Here is a 19,349-nt window from a genome sequence, read left to right on the forward strand (position 1 = left end):
CGATTTTCAACTTATTCGGACGCCTTTAAAATACGCCCACCGAGATGCGACTAAAGGAGGCGAACGCTGCAAGCTCCCGACAAAGGTCAGCGTCACGGGTAGCCCCACACTGGACAGTCGGCGGTTAAGGCACAAGCAATGCGAGAATATGTACGAAACTCGCCAGCATAATGTATACACGGTATTGGTAGGATACTGTTTCAACTAAATGATAAAACTAGACGAGGCATATATAGCGCAAACACAATTGAATGACATGCAGAAACTAATTTTGGGGGTCTGATTTCGGACGAGCAAGATACACTGTTAACAACAAAAAAAAAGAAATCAACAGCGTCTGCTATACAAGAGCTTGCTGGTGTCGCAGTGCACGAGTTCAGAGAGGTATATATCGTTGCAGTCTGGCAATCTTCCTTCGTTCCTTCCTTCATTTCTTTCAATCCTTCTTCCTCCCTTCATACCTTTATTTCAGCCATTCTTTCCTTTCTTCATTCTTCTAATTAATTCATTCTTTCTTCCTAGCCTTCTCTCTCCCCCTTTCCAAGCCTGCAGAGTCAGTTGGCCCTTGAGGGGGGGACTGCCGAATGTTTGCGCCGAAACGGGGACTGGCGCGCGAATTCCTGCCGCGTCCGCCACAGCGAAGGAGGCGGATTCCGCCGGCGTGCTATTCTCGGTATTCGAACGCGGCGGCCGCTGGCGCCGGAAAGCCAGATGGACGAACGAGCTGCTGCACGAGCAACGCGAGCTGCCGCTGTTCCGGCGGTGATGCAAAACTCGCGGCTCCGCGCGCGCTACGGGACACCGCGGAGGCGTGACACAAGTTTCAACCGGTGCTATAGAAGCAACCGGTACTTCTGGGGTGTCGAGAGAGCTGCCCGTGTGCAGACGGCACGGAAAGAGTGATGGGCATATGCCCGAACTTCGCCCACCCGGCTTCGACACGACCTTTGCGACATTGCAGATACTTCACTTTCATTTAATTGAATTCTAGGGTTTTACGTGCAAAAACCACCAATTGATTATGAGGCACGCCGTACACTTCTTTTTAAAGGGGGGGGGGGGGGGGGGGCGTCATTTTCACCAACTAAACACTAACGCGTATACATGTCCCAATGAGCGCTACCTTCTTAGTAAGTGCAGCTAACAAAAACGATAGTAGTCCTTTCACTACCCACTGAAGTTAGCAAAAAGCATTAACTTGCCACCAACTAAATACTGCCTCGGTGGTGCAGTTACCAACACATCTGAAATATAGTTACCAACAATGCAATGGGGCCTATTCGATTTATAAGTGCCGCTTGCAATGGCATACGAAGTCGATGGTATTGTAAAAGCATAAGGAAGTAAAATAAATATATAAGAAAGAAAAGACTACCGCGTCCTTTCACTATATGTTAAGGCATCAATTAAAGGTATTAACACGTAATGTTTGGCGCACTGACTCCGGATAAGACTGTACTACATATCTGCAACAAGCAACGATACCCAAGAACACACGCTGTTAAGAACGGCCAGCTGCAGTGCAAGTTTCCCACCCAGTTACAACTATGGCGGCAACATTCCGGGAGCGTCGCCGCCAACTTCTAGCCCCTGCGTGACTAAATCGACTTTGTGTCGGGGAACAATATGGGCATCCCCCACTCTCCGTCGCTTCAGCTGGGATGCGTTCGATGAAGCAGGCTTTGTGCTGAAAGTGCCACCAACCTCAAGCCTCATCGCCGTTGTGACGGGATGAGTTCGGCGGGCCAACTATTGTTCCCAAACTCCCCAACGCGCTACCCGGAACGGCTCCGAGTTCTACGGGGCCCCTCTGACGTCGGTTCCGGACCTTCCAACGTGTGTGCTTTTGTGCATGTAGACCGTCCTGCGGAGAGGCGGCTAGTTTGCGATCACCAAACGAACGTTCGCGTCGCTTTGTAACGCGGGAGGACCGAGTGTTTAAAAACTGCTGTTGTGCGGATGCTCGACACACTTTTCTTAAACAGTCATGCTGGACAGAGACACTCTCTCTCAAGCAGTCATGTTGGACTGACACTCTCTCTCAAGCAGTCGTGTTAGACTGATATAAATACTGTAAATAAACCCATATTCCTCGTTCTCGATGAGAAGCAGTCCTTCCCTTCATCAACGTCCTCAGCGTGGATAAGTTGGACGACGGCATGGGCCAGCTACCTTCTAATTCATGCCCGACTCCAATCTTGACAACGGATCACGAGCGATGGGATTGAGCCCCCAATCCTGACAACGCACACAGAACAACAAAGGTGCTACGCATATAATGAGATGCCAACAAACAAAGGCACCAAGTAAAACATAGGGCAAATTACTTGTACTTAATAACTGAATTAAAGAAATGATAAATTATTGGTAATGAAAGTGCATGAAAAAACAACCTGCCGCAGGTGGGGAACGATCCCACGTCTTCGCATTACGAGTGCGATGCTTAACCAATTGAGCTACCGTGGCGCGGTTTCCCCATCCACTTTCTTGTGTATTTATGCGCTACTACTAGAACTAACCTCGGGAGTGTTAGCCAGCGCCACCACTTGCAAACCTTGGCGGCGGATGTGGCACATCCTTTCTGCCGCAGGCGTCACGAGTACGTGATCTTTCTAGGTGAAGGCAACTGGTCAATAAACGCGCACTTGCTACCTAAAGCTATCAATGTTGCCGGATTCGACGGTGCTACGCGGTACTTACTCATACAGCAACTTCAAGAGTACTTATAGCTCTAGTTTGAGGGAGCACATGTTGCACCGGTGAGTATACCCATGCATTTGGTTTATCGGAGCTTTGTGCAGAAACCTCTAAAGCCTGCTGCCTGCATATGTGTGTGCTACGACGTCGCACATAGCTGTTAGCCCTACATAATGAAGAACCCTGCAGTTTCATCTCAATTGTGTATAAGGCTGTCACAATCACAGCACGTTAGGTAGACGGCTAATGGTAAGAAAAATTATCACCGAGACGTTCCTGTCGAGATCGACCTACGACCAGTTACGAAATACTAATTTGGTGTTTCTTCTTCAGAACACAGCTGACTATACTCGCAGACGACTTACTGTGGCCATGAATGGAAAGCTACGGGCGCGGGCCTTCTGCTTATGTGTTACCGCGCCAAGTAGTCCGGCAACGTGTGACAGTGCTTTTGGTTGCTCTGAAGAGACGCTGAATCGACGCAGCTTCCACGTGCGCCGGTTTCGCGTTTGCGCAGACGCGGAAGGGAAAGGCCGCAAAATAAGTAAACGTTTACTCTCAGCAGTGGGTTCAGTCTTACGTAACTACTGATGATAAGGTGCTTGTGTTTTCTCTTCCCCAGCCTAACCCAACGTGGACTAAAACGCGGGACTCTTTTCGGAAGCGCTCTCACTTGTGCGCGCTTTTTGCATCCGTAGCTATCCCTTCATAGCCACAGAAAGTTGTCACTCGAACAGCCGTTCTCCCACACGACGACTCCCTTTATCGATACACCGAGAATAGTTTTGATGACCACTGCATGGCCCCACCAAGTTGAACAGCGGCGTGTTTCCCACTGCATTCTTACGTTGTCGCCGACCATAAAACGTTTTCTTTTCTTGCGATGCGCTGCGTTGAGAAGCAATTTTGGGGGCACAATTGTAGCCCCCCCCCTCCTTACCCTTGTTTATTTTTCTCTCTACAGGTGTCGCGACAATCTAGACTTCAACCCTGCACGCTTTTAACCAATTATTACGACGAGATTCCGTAACGCGGTAGGAAGTTAAGAAGAGAATTGCATCAACAAGGCACCCAAATTCCATCGTCCGTTTTTACAAACCTTCCGTGAAGAAAGGTAGTGCGCTTGGAGTTGTCTTATTTGCCTTACGAATAAAAGCTGAGCGTGGATCCCGGACAATATCTGCAACCCCCTGGTCGAGCTTCAGCAAAAACCAACTATGTGAATGTTGTTTTGCCTTGTACACCCAGAGTTAACGTCTTTAAATACGCATTTTGCTGTGAACTATAGTTGACTGGAATAGTCTTGATCCTCGTGTGTTTGTTTCAAAGTTTACTGCTTCAAAGTGGTTACATGTTTTGATAGATATGAAATACAAAAGGAGGCACCATAGTCAAATGCTGTATTGGGACATCCGGTCTAGGTTAAAGGGTGAGAGGAATTACTATATTGCAGCAAAACAAAGCAATATCATGAGATTAACGTACAGGGTGAAAACGTAGAACTAAGATAAAAGACAAGTTGAGCGGAAATACACAAAAAAGAAAAGAAAAACAAAGTGTGCGAGTATGAAAAGATGTATAACAAACGTGAATACAAAGGCACATCAATAGCAAAAAAAAAAAAGAAAAAAAGGGAAAAATATGAGCAATATAGGTGAACATAAGCTAAGGTGTCAACCTAGAAGAAACTCTCAAAAGTAAGATAATACGTAAGCAAGAATAATAAAAAGACGCCTAGCAATCAGAGCAAATTAATCAAAAACATTTTAAGATCTTTTTTTTTTTAATTTGTACGTGGTGTTACACTCTTTTATAACTACAGGCAAGAAGTTCTACAATGAAATGCAAGAAAAATGAAATGTCAATTTACAATAATTAGTGCACTGAAACATTTCAAGAAAGACTCCACATGTTGTGTGTATAAGTTATGTTGCTTTAACTAGCCTGCAGCAGCCTGAAAATGCTAACAGTACTGTAAACAAAATTAAAAAAAGACATATCCCAATAATAAATATGTAATTTTTTTAACACTCATTGGTGTTTTATCTTGTCTCAAAACAATAATCACTTATATTCCGTGCATATTTCTTAACACTGCGTTCCCGGCACTTTCTGCTCACGAATGGCGCGCGTGTATCAGCATGATGTGACATCGTTCCTGACAGGAAAGCAGCGAGCGCCGAACGTTAAATAAAGGCAGTACATACGCAAGGTTGATGGAAGATTACTGTCAGGGGACAAGGTGCGCCTTGAGCGGTATTAAATTTTACGCAGAATACGAGAACCTCGTGAGAAACGGAGGCTGAAATTTCTATGCCTGGGAGGTGTGCTGCACGACTGAAAAAGACGGTTGCAGAAGCAGGCAGATAACGTTCCTCCCCGAGTTGGTGCAAGCAGAGAAGGCGCGAAGAAAGCAAGCGCAGAGGAAATCCAGCTTTCGACCCCCGTCCAGCTTTGCGGAACAGAACTCTTCAAACGGTAGCGTAATGCCCGCAGGGTGGGTGGCATTTAATCACGCTAGCGACGAAAAGCCGCTTCATTCGTATGCCAGACGGAGAGCACGCTGCAAGATGTCGTCTGCCAGACTCCAATGAGCGTCGTCTGCTGCGGGGAACAGGTACGCGCGCGCGCCATTTAGAAAACTAAACCAGCGTGTTGAAACACCAGGAAGTGGTACATGTGCTGCTCGACTGTTCACTTAAAGAGCGAAGTCGACGCACTCCCAATACGCTCTTTGGAAATTAAGCAAGCGCGCATTCGATAAACTAAACAAAGAACCTACCCTGTTTCTAGTAGCTTTCGTGTTCTGAAAGCACCCAAGTACGTTTTTTAGCAGTCTGGTAGCGTAAATTATTCATATCATCCAATTCAGAAATGCCGTATTAGGGACTGCAACCTAGAACTTGAACACTTGAGGCCAATGTTCTTTAATGTTATTTGTAGCTGGAAGATGACTGCGCCATCTATGTGCGAATAACGAACCCACACCGGTTGAGTTTCGATTGGTATTATTTCACAATACTACTTTGATTCATTTGACGGTAAAATATTATTATTACTAAGGCCAAACTTGTCATTCTTTCACTTATTTAATTTCGCGCAGTGTGACGTCACAGATGTCAAGGTATATTTCTCGTACCTCAGCAGTTTTGGCACAGGAACGTTGTCGAAATTTGCTACGTTGGGCCCCTGGTTCCCAGAAAATGCAACGTAGACCGTCTTCACCGATAACTAGAACCAAGCAGATGCTGTCAAAATCTATGAAGTCACGGCTATATCTGGTGCGCGAATTGCAGTGCGGCGCCGCCAGCCGTCCTCCGCTCTTGCTTCCTTTTCTGGCTTACGCAGCTTCCAAGCATTTTAAAGGTGGCCGGTATCCCACTTTAGAAGCGTAAGTTAATACAGCTTGGAGTTTAAGCTACAGCTGGAGTTAATACAGCTTGGAGCGTAAGCTAAACGTGGAGTTTTTTTTTCTTCTCACAGCTGACGTAACGACACCCAAACCTCGTGTCTGGCATAATGGCTATCCGGTGATGGAAGCGCGAAAAACCTGCGGGCAGTTTCTGTGACGTCACAGTGTCCAATTTCCCGAATCCCCGTTACTGTACTCCATTACAACGCAATGAAAATTACAAGTACAAATGAATAATGCACCCAGAAAAGCATACGGCAGATATTAGAAAGACGCTTTGTTTCAAATCAACACCAACCGAAACAGTTTTGCAAGGAAGGAAATTTGGCCGAGCAGACACCTCGAAAGGACGGGTGGCGCCATCCCGTGCATTCTACGTGAACTACACTGTCAACAACGCAATAGACAGCCGGCAACCTCCTCCTTTCTGATCACGCTGGTCCAACTAAGAGAACATCTACGTGAAAGGTCTAGAAAAGAAAATGCAACACCTAGGTAGCATGATACTCGTATTCATGGCGGCTGCAACGCGCTTTACCTCGATGCGGCTCGAGCGTTGCTTGGAAGGCATATATGCATACGTGCCTCCTTCGCGATCCTCGAGAGCGGTCGTCTAGCTCGTGGCGTCTACAAGATACGATAGCACGCGGCGTCGAAGGCCGCGGCAACGGACAGCGCTTTATGTTACTTGAGACTGCATCCGGCACGTTGCCGATAGCAGCGGCGTGATCGCAGGAAAAATGATGATACTAGCGCTGGCAGCACTGAAACGCGTCAATTGAAAAAAAGAAAAAAAGGTAGTATCACTTCCGCCATTGCAGACGAGAATCCGCTCAAAGCCACCACGCAGACGATATGCTAATCTGGTCTGTTTAAACGTAGCCACTGGACAAACAAACAGCCATCACCGCACCAAAAACGAGAGTGGGAAACCAAAAGTTTTGTGTTGACGCGCGCATGTCGCAGAATTCTCCGCCGGCGGCGCCCCAATCGATTTCCCCGGCGAGACAGCGTCGAGACACATATGAATGGATGCTGGGCGCGCGCGTGTGTTGCTATGCGAGGAGGCTGGCTGACTGCACCGCAGCAGCAGCTGTGAGGCGGCGTGCTTTCGGCACCCAAGTGTCGCGCGTCTCTTATGCGTGCGTCTCCCAAGTCGCAAAGGCAAACGTGGAGATCGCATCCGTCGGGGGGGCCACACGACACGAACGTTCAGAAGTGCGGCTGCTGCACATCGCAACCCGAGACGGATCTCGGGAGAGGGAGGCATATGAAAGGGGGGAGGGTCCAGCCGTGCCATTCAAACGCGCTCGCTCGAGACTCGAATCGCAGCCCGCTGCAGCCAAATCACGAGCGTTGCACCTCGTTGAGACGGCTCCCCTGAACAACAATAAAATGTCAGATGCGACGTTATATCTTCGGCGACGGAAACGAAGTGCCGCTGAGTGTTCTATAAACGCGTGCGGTCGCGGCAGTACGGTGCGCGGTGCAGGTGATCACGATTGCAAATATGAGCTAGGCATGGTCGTGAACCGAGATAACTGACAAAGCACAGAGAGCGGTAACGTTGAGATCAACTCGTGCACTAGGCGCCAGACAGAGAGCGGGGACCATGCGTGAAACGCCAATTTAAAATGCAAAGCGCAATCGGCAAGCACCGGCCGCGGATGCATATGCGTTTCGTTCCTCTCTCACAGAGTGCATCGGCGTTTCTGTTACTATCGAAGGACGTAGCACACAACGATAGCGACCGGGCAGGTTACCCGATGCATTCCGAGCGGTCTTTTGAACACGTGAGACTGCCGGGCAGAGCAGAAATGCAGCCGCAAAGCGACGCGAGACGTGTGCCGACCGATCCCGACGGCTGCAGAGTACGGGTGTTTTAGGCTTAACGCCGTCGGCTCCGCCGACAAGGCGTCGAGCTCGGCACGAGAACCACAGGACACCGCGGTTGCCCGCGCCGGGGGCCCGGGCACCACGCGAAAACCGTCAAAACGACAGCGTCCGTGAGAGCCAGTCGCTTGCCGTGCTCCGCACTGACACGGCCATCTTACCGCGGCGGCGAACTCGGGAGACAGGGGCTCGTCGCCCAATGAAAGAAGAAAAGCGCCGCTCGGGCAAGGACGCATCGGAAGCGGGCGGTGCTCTCCGCTATGGCCGTGCAGGCGATCACAAGAAAGGCGGCGGGTGAAAAAAAGGAGGCCGTACGTACTTTGGGATTGATGTTGCTCATCGACGCTTTCCCGATCCGACATGATGCCCTTGCAAACTGCTGGCGCTACCACCCGGCGGCACACACACACACGCACACAAGCCTCGCCGTGGGCCTTATGAATAATTAAAGCCCCTCGGCCAATCGCAGGCCAAGGTAACGGTGTCCGGTCTGTTCTCGGTGTCGTCTGCTACCAGCCGCAGCACAACGTGCCGACATTCAAAGCTCCACTTCGGGGCGAGGAAATAAAAAAAAAGGAGTACAGATGCGACTGCTCGCGCAATGAAAAGATAAAGAGACGCGCTTGCTCGGAAGCGAACCTGAGAGGCAGCGGCGCCGGCCACTTGCGCCGCGTAGGAAAGAGAATGTCGACCGCAAGCAGCCAACAGCACGTGCAGACGACGACGGCTGCCCAGCCCCTGTGCCAGCCCCATCGAACACATCGTCAGCTGTTACTTGTTACGTCGCTTCGCGCCAACTACGAGAAATGCGGTTTGTTGTTTGCATTCTCACAGGACCTCGTCTCGTCTGGCCAAGTAGGTTATTTGGCGCGTTTCAGTCTGAAGCAGCTGAAAAGCGCTATGGCGCCGTCGTCTGCTGCACAGTTTAGCTGATCACAAATGAATAGGCGAAGTGAGCGTTCGTTCGTTCTTCTGCGCGTTGCCTGTTGTCACAAACTCATTACCACTTTGTTCATGTTTCAGTGCAAAAAGGAGTCACTAGGATTTCCTGTCAAGAGTTAATTCTGCAAAGCAGAAACACAGCATAAAAGATAGGACTAAGGAAAGCACTGAATTTGCTGCAGTTTTAACAGCAGAAGAAAAGCAATTTCTCGTGTACATAAAGATGTGCTATAGTACCCAGTCAAAAAAAAGAAAGGTTGCTCAAACCAGCTGGAGATTTCCCATTGGAACGAATTGGATATTTCCAATTGTATTTTTGGACACGTATTGGAAAATACAACATATCCAATTGGACCAATTGCTTGTTTCAACACAACTGAACCCAAATGGTCAGTAAATTGAACTCATTGGGGTTGGCATCAACATGAAAAACAAAGAAAGGGAAAAAGAAAAGCTAGATGGGCCTTAACCTTGACATGACAAGGATATACTTGAAACTCGGTCCTTTTGAGAAGCATACTCATGCATGAACACACTACGACAATTCCCTCCATCGACACACTCAACATTCACTATCAGAGATACATGTCAGGTGATATAGGTAAGCAAAATTTGGTTGACGAAGTGGTGTCAGTGGTTCATAATAAAATAGTAAAATTTCGAAAGATATTGAACTTGGCAGAAAGCTAAATGCTTCTCTCCATTGATCACACCAATGTACAAAGTTGTTTTACTTGAAAACAAACATTATAATGGTGCTATTATTATTATGAACTATTTTGTTCTTTCATGCAACTTCCGATTGCGTCTAATTAGGATCAATTGGCATACCAAGCTCCAGTGATGTCCAACTGGAACCAACAGGTCCTCTAATGAAGCCCAATTGGAACTTGGGCCTCCAATGATGTCCATTGCAACCATTGGGCCCCATTGAAAAATCCAACTGAACTCAACAGGTTTCTTTCTTTTCTTTTTTGGCTGGGTAATGCACCAGATTTCACGCAATTTGACGTGAATTTTCTACATGGCTGTATAAAACAATCTGTACCGACCTTGTTCGTTTCCAGTGACAGGCAGAAGGCAATGAGTGTTGCTTCGTCCTAGTGGAACTACACCACTAATGCAGCTTTTTAAATTGCGGACTACGGATGCCTAGGCTTCCCCCTCCAACTGCAAAGCGTGTTCTAGGGGAAATTTGCAGTACACCACTTGATGGACTTGCGATCAAGAAGCTCCATTTGTCAAGTGCGAGACCAAGACATTTATAAGTTTGTTTGATGCCGCATTCTGCATGTTAATGCTGGTCAAGCTGAAACCAAGACCTGGCTTCAACTTCAATGAAACAGTGGGCTTTGACAGTCTTTGATGGAACCCCTTCATTTCCGTCATGGAGCATCACACATTCTTACCACCCATGAGGCTTCAACCAACACATGGTAAAGCCAACACAAAGCCTATGTAGACATACAAGTATTTGGTGGCACCCATTTGTACCATCCTCTTGCCTTATGTCAAGACACACCATGTGTGACCACACCAACATGCCAAACTTCTAATCGTGCTTCATATAACTCAACTAAGTAGATCAGTTGCTGATCTGGTAAAATTTCCAGGTCTATTAATGTCTATTAATCGGGTTTCAAGGAACCTGGGAAAAACTGGTTGAAATGACAGCGACAGCTGAAAGTTTGAGAAGCACTGCACAGCAAGTATCACTTTACTACTGTTGCCACTACTAGCTTGGCCATTGCCAACATCTACTTCGTCGGCACACTCATTGTAAAGCATTTTATTCAGTCTTTCAATGAGGCTTCACAGAGATGTCTCAAAGAAGGTATATAAAGGCTTACACCCCATGAGAAGGCCGGAAATATAACAGCCCAGCACATAGAATATGCCAAGTTTTACCAACAAAAATGACACTTAACAACTGGCATTCATTGCATAAAACAATGCAGGTTTTAAAGTGACAAGCAGCAAACTCACAGTTTTGTGCAGACAACGAGCTCGGTAGCACAGGCAGAAGAATATGCCTCATCTTAAAAACTGCAGTGCTCCATCCTGAAACCTCTTTCTGTATTTACTTTTTGTTTATTTCGAAATGATCTGCCACAAGGCATATGGGGAGTAAAAGAAAATCAAATAAATGTTCCAACTCTGCATCATGCAGGAACTGCTGCATTGTCTTTGCAAACATTGTTTGTGATCCAATGCATGTAGTACATTTAGGAATGTCTGGCTTTTCTTAGGCAGTTCTAAACATCCCAAGTTGGATTGCCCGCATTCTAGGGCACATCGAAAGCAGGTGTATGTATGCATCCTAACCATGCACTGTACCATATTTCAAACCAATAAACCAGTTTCCTCCAAAGTTTACTAGAGGGAACTGCTCAGCTACCGTGCAAACAATTTATAAATTTGCTGCAGTACAAGATGTAGATAGAAACACACGATGAGCACTGTTTCTCGCCTGTGTTTGCGTCGTTTTGCAAATGTGTCACCAGACCAACTCACCCAACTATCAATCACGCTTTGTGTTTCCAATAAATCGGTCCCCTAAACACAGCAAGGAACACGCACGTTTGTCCGTGATTACGCATGCCTCTCCACACATGCATAATCAGTATGGATCAGTGAAAATAACCTAGTGAAATTTGAGCACTACAAGTTTGTATCATTCACACAAACTAGACTAGCCAGAACTTAACAAAACATGCACTTTACAGAGTAGAATCCGCACAGACAATTATGGTTATTCTTTTTTTTTTCTTCACAATCCAAGGCTGGAACTTTTTGCCAAAGAAAATCTTCAACTGTCCATCTATTGAATTATATTCAAAAAAGTTATCTGAGTTTAATTTTTTAACCTAGTGGCAACAGCCTACTGCACACTGTTCTGTATTTATGAAGCCTATGTCTTTATAATTTTGAATATCTTTTGAGGTTAATATTGTGCACCACATGCCCACTTATTTTTTGTATTGATTTCCCAATCCTGCCTCATCCTCAAACTGAGGCTAGCAGCATGCATAAATAGAGAAATAAATTATTGCAGTTATAACACACAGTTTGAAACAATCAATATGCAGAGTTACAAAGCCATTTGAAGCTGGGACAAAGTTTAGGCAGATCCACGTACTACCCATTACTCCCACCCTGGCTGAACTGATATACCTGCAGTTTCTGTATAGACATTTCGAGCCAGAGTTCCCTCTAAAAAGTAAGTAGGTACAACTTTATTCGACAAAAGTTGTCGTTCAAAGGGGAGGTAGTCTGTGAGGTCGTGCCTGCCAGCCACCTCCCTGGCTCTGTCCACAGCCCGGAGGTATTCCTCCAGGCTGGCCCCGCAAAGATGTTATTCCATGCCCAGGACGAGGGAGCGGCCATGAGTGAGTAAGGCGAAGGGTCCTTCAGGCAATACCAGATTACGTGCTTGAGTGTGGCGATCTCTCCACATATCTTACAGTACGGGTCAATTAGCTCAGGTTATATGTAGTATAGGATCTGGGGGCAAGGAATACAATGAGTCTGGAGCTGGCACCACGTGATCTCTTCACACTTGGTCAGTTTAGGGTGAAGTGGCGGTCTCAATCGTCTCGAGATTCTATAGTAGGTGGCGATGTCATTGTATGAGGTCAAAGGTTCCCTATTCGAGTCCTCCGGTTCGGAGGCCTGTCCCGCCGTGCGGTGGACGAACCCTCGAGCATGCTGGTGGGCGGCCTCATTCCCCAGGTTTCCAGAATGGGCCGGGACTTATAAAAGTTTGACGGGGCAAACGAAAACCTCCCCCTCGTTGTCGTCGTCCCCACTTCCGTACTCAGGGGAAAGTGAGAATGAGAAGAAAGAAGGGGGTAAAGTTGCCGCAGCATTGTAAGAGCTGTGATGCCATGAGTGAAGTTGTTGATGGCGGCCTCGGAGTCACTCAGAATTGCAGTGAAGCCTGCTACTGCTGCAAGTGCGATGGCGACCTTTTCAGCTTCAACTACATTGGGGTCTGTGCAAGCATGCTGTGCACAGACAGGACTTGTATTCCCAGTTGTTGGGAAGAGAGAGCATGCCGACTGCACAGCTGTTGGTGTTGGTTGGGTATTTGGCGGCATCTGCGCAAGCTGGTTCCAGGTTAGACCCGTGGGTTTTGTGGAAAGTCCTTGCTCTCGCTTTTCTTCTGCCATCGGGGTGGCCAGTCAACGTGTTCTTTGGCAGTGGCTTAACGAGGAATTTCCTCTCGATTTCTGGGGGGATGTTGGCAGGGTTGTTACGCGTTGGAGAAACCCTGTGCCCAGTACAGTCCAGGATCTAACAGCCCGCCCTGCTTCCTTGAAGCCGGCGTATTTGTGCAGTGCACTGCACTTTGAGGATCTCCTCCAGGGTGTTGTGCAGCCCTAAACCGAGGAAGCGTTCTGTTGAGGTATTAATGGGGAAGTTCCAGGGCTTATAAGCCTTGTATATCAAGTGATCTAGGCAATCCCGCTCGGTTTGTTGGAGTTGTAGGTATGGCAAAGCGTTTGTGAAGCATGGAACGACAAAGGCCTGTATGATCTGAAGTAATTCCTTCTCCTTCGTGCCCTGCGCACGCGTGCTTACCCTGTCTATCAAGTGAGCCATCTGATTTACCAATATGGCAATACGGTATAGCTCGATGTTGTTGTGGTGGTTTTTCTGCATGATTAGGCCAAGCATCCTAATGTGCTCCTCTAGTACTTCTTGTACACAGCTGTACGACAATTCCCTGCTGGCTGCCAGGCACAGCCTTTCAAGCCATTAAAGATTTGACCGGCCTCAAATTTGTACTGTTGCACTGACTGTATAACCGTGTGTATATGGCCCATGGAGAGACAGCACATACTCTGCATCAAGTTGTGGAGATAGGCTTTCTTCACACAGGTGTTGATCACCTGCAACAGAGCAGAGTCACGAAGCACTCGGATGTGAACGTAGCAGATACAGTTAAACTTCGACATGACGAAGGCGTTAAAATTTACAATTTGCTTCATTATATCGAAATTTTGTCCTATTGAAATTCGACCTTTTATGCAATTAAGTGAAGTCGCCGATCGATTTTTCTTGCACGGTAAGGGGGCGCAAAATTTTCCGGATTTTTGGGCAATCGAAAAAAAGCTCATTTTAATTAGAAAACAATTCATCTTGACAAATATGGGAGTCGGCGAAGAATGATACGGTTTCATGCCACGTACATCGACGATGTCTTTTCGGCGTGCACTCCGCCCCCGCGGCTGATAGCGTAGCCCGCACTGGGACGACGCTATCATGAAAAGCGCCGATGGCGGGGAGCGAATGCTTCGTCTGCCTATCGCTCCAACGGGCTGCCGAAACTCAAGATTACGCATTCTCCAAGACTAAACGCGCGGTAAGACGGCTTACATTGTGCCACGCCGTCTCAACACGCCCACTCTGCACAAGCCGTCAGATTACCTCTAAAGCAGGGTGCGCGGCTGCATATGTGCTCAGCCGCGCTTACAGCCATCTTCAGCCACGGCCGAGACGCGCGACAACTCCGCCCCCTCGCGCGCGTTTGATCGTGCTACCGCGAGCTCGCTCCCCTCCCCCTCTTTCCCTTTGCTCGCGCGCGAACCCGGCACTCCTAAAGCCACCACCTCTCCTGTCTCATCCTCGCACACTTTCCCTCGCATCTTAAAGCACACAGTTCGCGGGGCGCGATAGGATCTTATCGCACTTGGAGTTAATACAGAACACGATGCGTCTTTTCGGCTGTCGCTGTTAGTCGCGCGTCGCAAGATTTCAGCGGTGTTTTTGCAAGCAGCCGCATGTAATTCAATCATCTGACTTTCTGCGCACGCATAAGTTTCAATTTATTGTCTCGGCATTTCCCTGCGACGGCAGTGATATTTCGTTATATTGAAAGTGCATACAAACAGACTTCGTTGTATTGAGGTTCTAAATTCATGGTGTTCTATGGACAAGAGGCCATGAAAAGTACTTCGTTATATCGAGATTCAAAGGTACTTGCAGCTCTCATTCACACTAGTGACTGCGCTCCCTTTTGAATTTTTCGTAGGATACACTATATATGCAATCAGCTCAATCAAGCAAGTACACTACAACAGATTGACAAAGCTAGATCAAGCTTTGTCAATTCCTTCCCCATAATGTCCAGCAACCTAGTAACAGACCCAGAAATAACTTGCACTCTATTTCTAACTGTGCACAGAAAGGAGTAGCTTTCCTTAGTAGGCACACACACGGGGCAGAGGCTCATCAACACCATTCGTAATTATTAACGAACATTCAGAGCAATTTTCCTAAAAGAGATAGTTTGAACAGTCTAATGATACGGGAGCTGATATTGTACTAATGCAAGCCTGGCTCTCTGACAAAAAATTTACTGTATACCGGCGAGACTGTGCCGATAGGATAGGCGGTGTTTTAATTCCCAGTAACTAGTTTTGAATTGTTCCTTTTGAGCGTGACTACTAATTTGTGATTACTCTGGTGCTACCTATCGGGTTTAAAAAAATGATCATACGTGCCCGTTATCATCCATCTAATCCCGATTGTAATCTTGCAGAAAAAAATCTCTGCACTTTAAACAAAATATCTGTTCGATTCCCCGGTTCACACTTGTTTCTCTTAGGAGACTTTAATTTCCCTATCGACTGGTCACATTGCTGCTCCTTCTCTAATCCGGCATCTGCAGAGGCTGCAAAATTTAACATTCGCTCAGATTTTAACCTTTCGCAGCTAGTTATCAAACCAACACGCATCAGATGTTCCTTGCTTGACAAGATTCTAACCAATAACCCTGGTAATGACTCACCAGTAACCCACGTCCTGGACACCTTACAGTCTACTATTTCTATCCCATCTACAAAAAAAAAACACACACCAAGTAAATCAGAGACTAAGAAAAGGCGAACTTTAACACTACCAGCTCTCAGCTATGAGCCTTCCTTGATTTCTTCCTTGTAACACATGAAGACTTATCAGTTCAAGAAATGTGGTTGTCTTTCAAAACAAGATGCAGTAATGCATCTCATAAGCAAACATATTCCACTTCAAGTAATTAATCAATCTTCTAACACCCTTTCATACAACCATCTGAAACGATTATCCAACAAAGAAAGCAGACTTTTCCGTTCTGCCAAAAGATCATTAAACGCCGATAGATGGCTAGCATACACATCCGCTCTCAAAGCCTATACAAGCACTTTGAACACGTCCAAATTTAACTTCTTTAACTCGACCCTACAGTCTCTGATAAAAACTAACCTAAAAGCTCCTGGAACATTATTAAATGTACCAAAGACAACAGTATAAGCTTTGTAAACAATTCAGGGGTTCAAGTTTTGAATCATCATTGAACTTCTCTGCTTAGCATGTTTTCACAATTATTCTGCACAGCGAACATCAGTGACCATACACCTTCGTCATCTGTAAACTTTCTGACGATGGATCCCCTTACTCTCGACCCGGAAGGCATCTGGGCCAGAAATTCCAAGACAACGCGGTCATCGTCATGTGGTATTACTCATATTAATTACAAGTTCCTGCAAAGCACTCCAGAATACAGCTCCGTCACACTTACCCTTGTTTTTACTAGATTACTTGACAGCGTCACACCACTTGACTAGAAAGCCGGCAAGGTTATCCCGCTTTTTAAATCGGGGCACCCACACAACCCACTGAATTACAGACCCATTTCATTAACCTCGGCACCTTGCAAATTTCCTTGAACCAAATTTTTTTGGCTGTTAACACAAGTTCAGGAAACATTCTTGTGAAACACAACATTTACTGATAACTCACACGCGTTTTTGGACTATGGTGTTGCGATGGACTTTTTAAAACTTTTCTAAAGCCTTTGATAAAGTTAATCACCAACTACTTATCTATAAGCTAAGCCTTCGAAATACTGACCCTTTAATATTCAAATCGATCTGTAGCTTTCTTTGTAGTCATACTCAATATGCAACTATTAATGACCATGACTAGCCAGAGGTACCAGTTGAATCAGGTGTACTACAAGGCTCTATGTTGGCGCCTTTACCTTTTCTTTTATATTAATGACCTTCCTACTCAAATCACCAGTTCCGTTTGTTCATTTGCCAACGATTGCTTAATTTACCAGAAGATAACCAATTATTCTGACATAGTTACATTACAATGATTTAGATAACGCAGAAACCTGGTGCTCCTGCTGGCACATGAATCTTACCGCCTCCAAGTGTAAATTCACGAGACTCTCATGTAACCAAGTAACTTTTCCCAATTACTACTTTAACATTCCACTCCAATCAGTATCGTGTTACGAGTACCTCAAAGTACGCATTACAAATAATCTCTCATGGAAGCGACATATTGGACACATTACATCCAAAGCTAATCGCATGCTGCGCTAACTGAAGCGCAATTTTCTGCTGGCACCTACTTTTCTAAAGCAACAGCTATGTGTCACCTACATTCGACCTAATCTAGAATATGCATAATCAATGCGAGACCCTCATCAATTAACACTAACTAGCGCCTTAGATGCCGTACAAAATTGTTCCGTTCGTTTTATTCTAAACAATTGCCAGCGTACAGCAAGCGTAGCTAGCATAAAGCTTGGGGCTATCTTGGGGCTAGCTAGCTAGCCCCAAGATATATCCCCTAGCCAAACAGAGAAATATCGCTTGCCTTGGTTTTATAAAATATGCCAATGTTTTCAAGCTATATCGAACCAGCCTCCTTTACTTCTGACCACTGTCATAAAGCGAACATCCCATCCTACAGAACGTCTACCTATGGTAACTTGTTTCATCCAATACCATGCCAGGAATGGAATCACCTATCGGATCCACTAGTGTATTACTAATAACGATGACTTCTGCAAGTCACTTTCCAACGTTATCCAGTATACCTTGACTTCAATATATTGTTACGCGTGGAAAGACACAGACAAAAGAGGCTATTTACACTGGAGCCAGACAGCCAGGCCAACACTCTCGTGCCAAGGGCACCGACCAACTTCGTCGTTCTCGCGGCGGCTCGTCTCTTGAGCATCGCTCGATATCATAATACTACCGCCCCCAGCAGCAAAAGCGCCGTCACAGTGCTGTTAAATACCCAAGGCGTGTGGAGAGTTGTAGGGCTTGAGTCGGGCACCGTGGACAATGTCACTGGCTGTCACAGCAGACGTAGTGGGCGTGGATAGAATGATTTTATAGGCGACATCGGTCAATTGGCAGAGCACGCAATATGGACCTGTGTAACAGGAAAGCAGTTTTCACAAAGGCCAACTTTATACGATGGTGACCAAAGCAACACGAGGGTGCCGGGCACAAAACGGACATCACGGTGACTGAGGTGGTAGCGTTGCTTCCGTTTGTCTTGAGACACTTGTAGACGAGCGCACGCCAAGTTAGCGAGCATAGTCAGCATGGGCGATTGCATCACAGGCATAATCGCTAGTTGAAGCTGTGGCGGACGGTAGCACAGTGTCCAGTGGTAGCGTTGGTTCTCGGCCATACAAGAGGTAAAATGGGGACAAGCCAGCAGTGTTGGGTAGCCGCATGATGTGGTGCGAGATACGGCGGCTCTTAGCTTGTTCAAAGCGACGGCATCGATAGCCAAGATGTTCCTGAAAACAAGCAAATTGAAAGAGTTGTTGGCGATGCCTTTTAGCACATGTGCCACTTTACCTGCTTCGGACATATTGTCAGCTTTGCAGCATAGAGCCAAGACGTCGAGGGTGTATGAAACGTACGGCTCTGTAGATGACTGAACACGAGACGCAAGAGCCTTTCTTGCAGCAGCCTTGCGCCCAATGAGGTCACCGAACAGTCCCCGTAGCTTTTCCTTGAAACTGCCCCAACTGGTTACCTTGTCATCATACGTTTGGTGCCGCTGAGATAAAAGAAGAGATTGGCGAGCATAATCGTTGGGTCCCACCTGTTATTAGCACTGCCGTGTTCATAGAGCTTGATCAATTCATCAACGTCCTGTCCCTCCAGACTAGAGAACACACCAGGGTCGCGATGTGGGGCAACCGTGGCAATTGGAGAAGTCGGACAAGCCGAAGCCGTTGCAGAGGCGGGCTCGTGACAAGCTCAATGTGCCAACCACTTCGGAGTTCCGTGGCAAGGACGGGGATCGCTAACCTCCACCAGAATGTTATGTGTGGAAAGACACAAGACGAAAGAGGCTATTTACACTGGAGCCAGACAGCCATCAACTTCGTCATTCCCACGGTGGCTCGTCTCTTGAGCATCGCTCGACATTGTAATAACATTGACACATGTACAGCAGCTCCATTTTCTTCCGACCATTTAAGTTATTTCCGTTGTACTACCTACCCAATCTAAAAACTGTTTGTATTAAGATTCATTTCATATCAATGTGCGTGTCTCATTCTTCCCCTATGTATACCACGCATCTATATTTTGTC

The 19,349-nt window shown here is 46.7% G+C and overlaps 1 protein-coding gene and 1 non-coding gene across 2 annotated transcripts in view; both read right to left on the reverse strand.

Moving 5' to 3' along the window:
- The window catches only part of Pur-alpha (Purine-rich binding protein-alpha), a 291,757-nt gene extending 283,150 nt beyond the window's left edge, over positions 1–8,607 (reverse strand). The window contains exon 1 of the mRNA XM_050167097.3: positions 8,322–8,607. Within this exon, the coding sequence (XP_050023054.1) occupies positions 8,322–8,364 (43 nt within the window). The 5' untranslated portion in view covers positions 8,365–8,607. The remainder of the gene's footprint in view (positions 1–8,321) is intronic.
- Positions 2,395–2,466, reverse strand: TRNAT-CGU (transfer RNA threonine (anticodon CGU)). Its single transcript has one exon. It is a non-coding gene; the product is annotated as a tRNA-Thr (tRNA).
- Positions 8,608–19,349: the final 10,742 nt, after the last annotated feature.

Source organism: Dermacentor andersoni, chromosome 11 (genome assembly GCF_023375885.2).
Source record: "Dermacentor andersoni chromosome 11, qqDerAnde1_hic_scaffold, whole genome shotgun sequence".
Classification (NCBI taxonomy): domain Eukaryota; kingdom Metazoa; phylum Arthropoda; class Arachnida; order Ixodida; family Ixodidae; genus Dermacentor; species Dermacentor andersoni.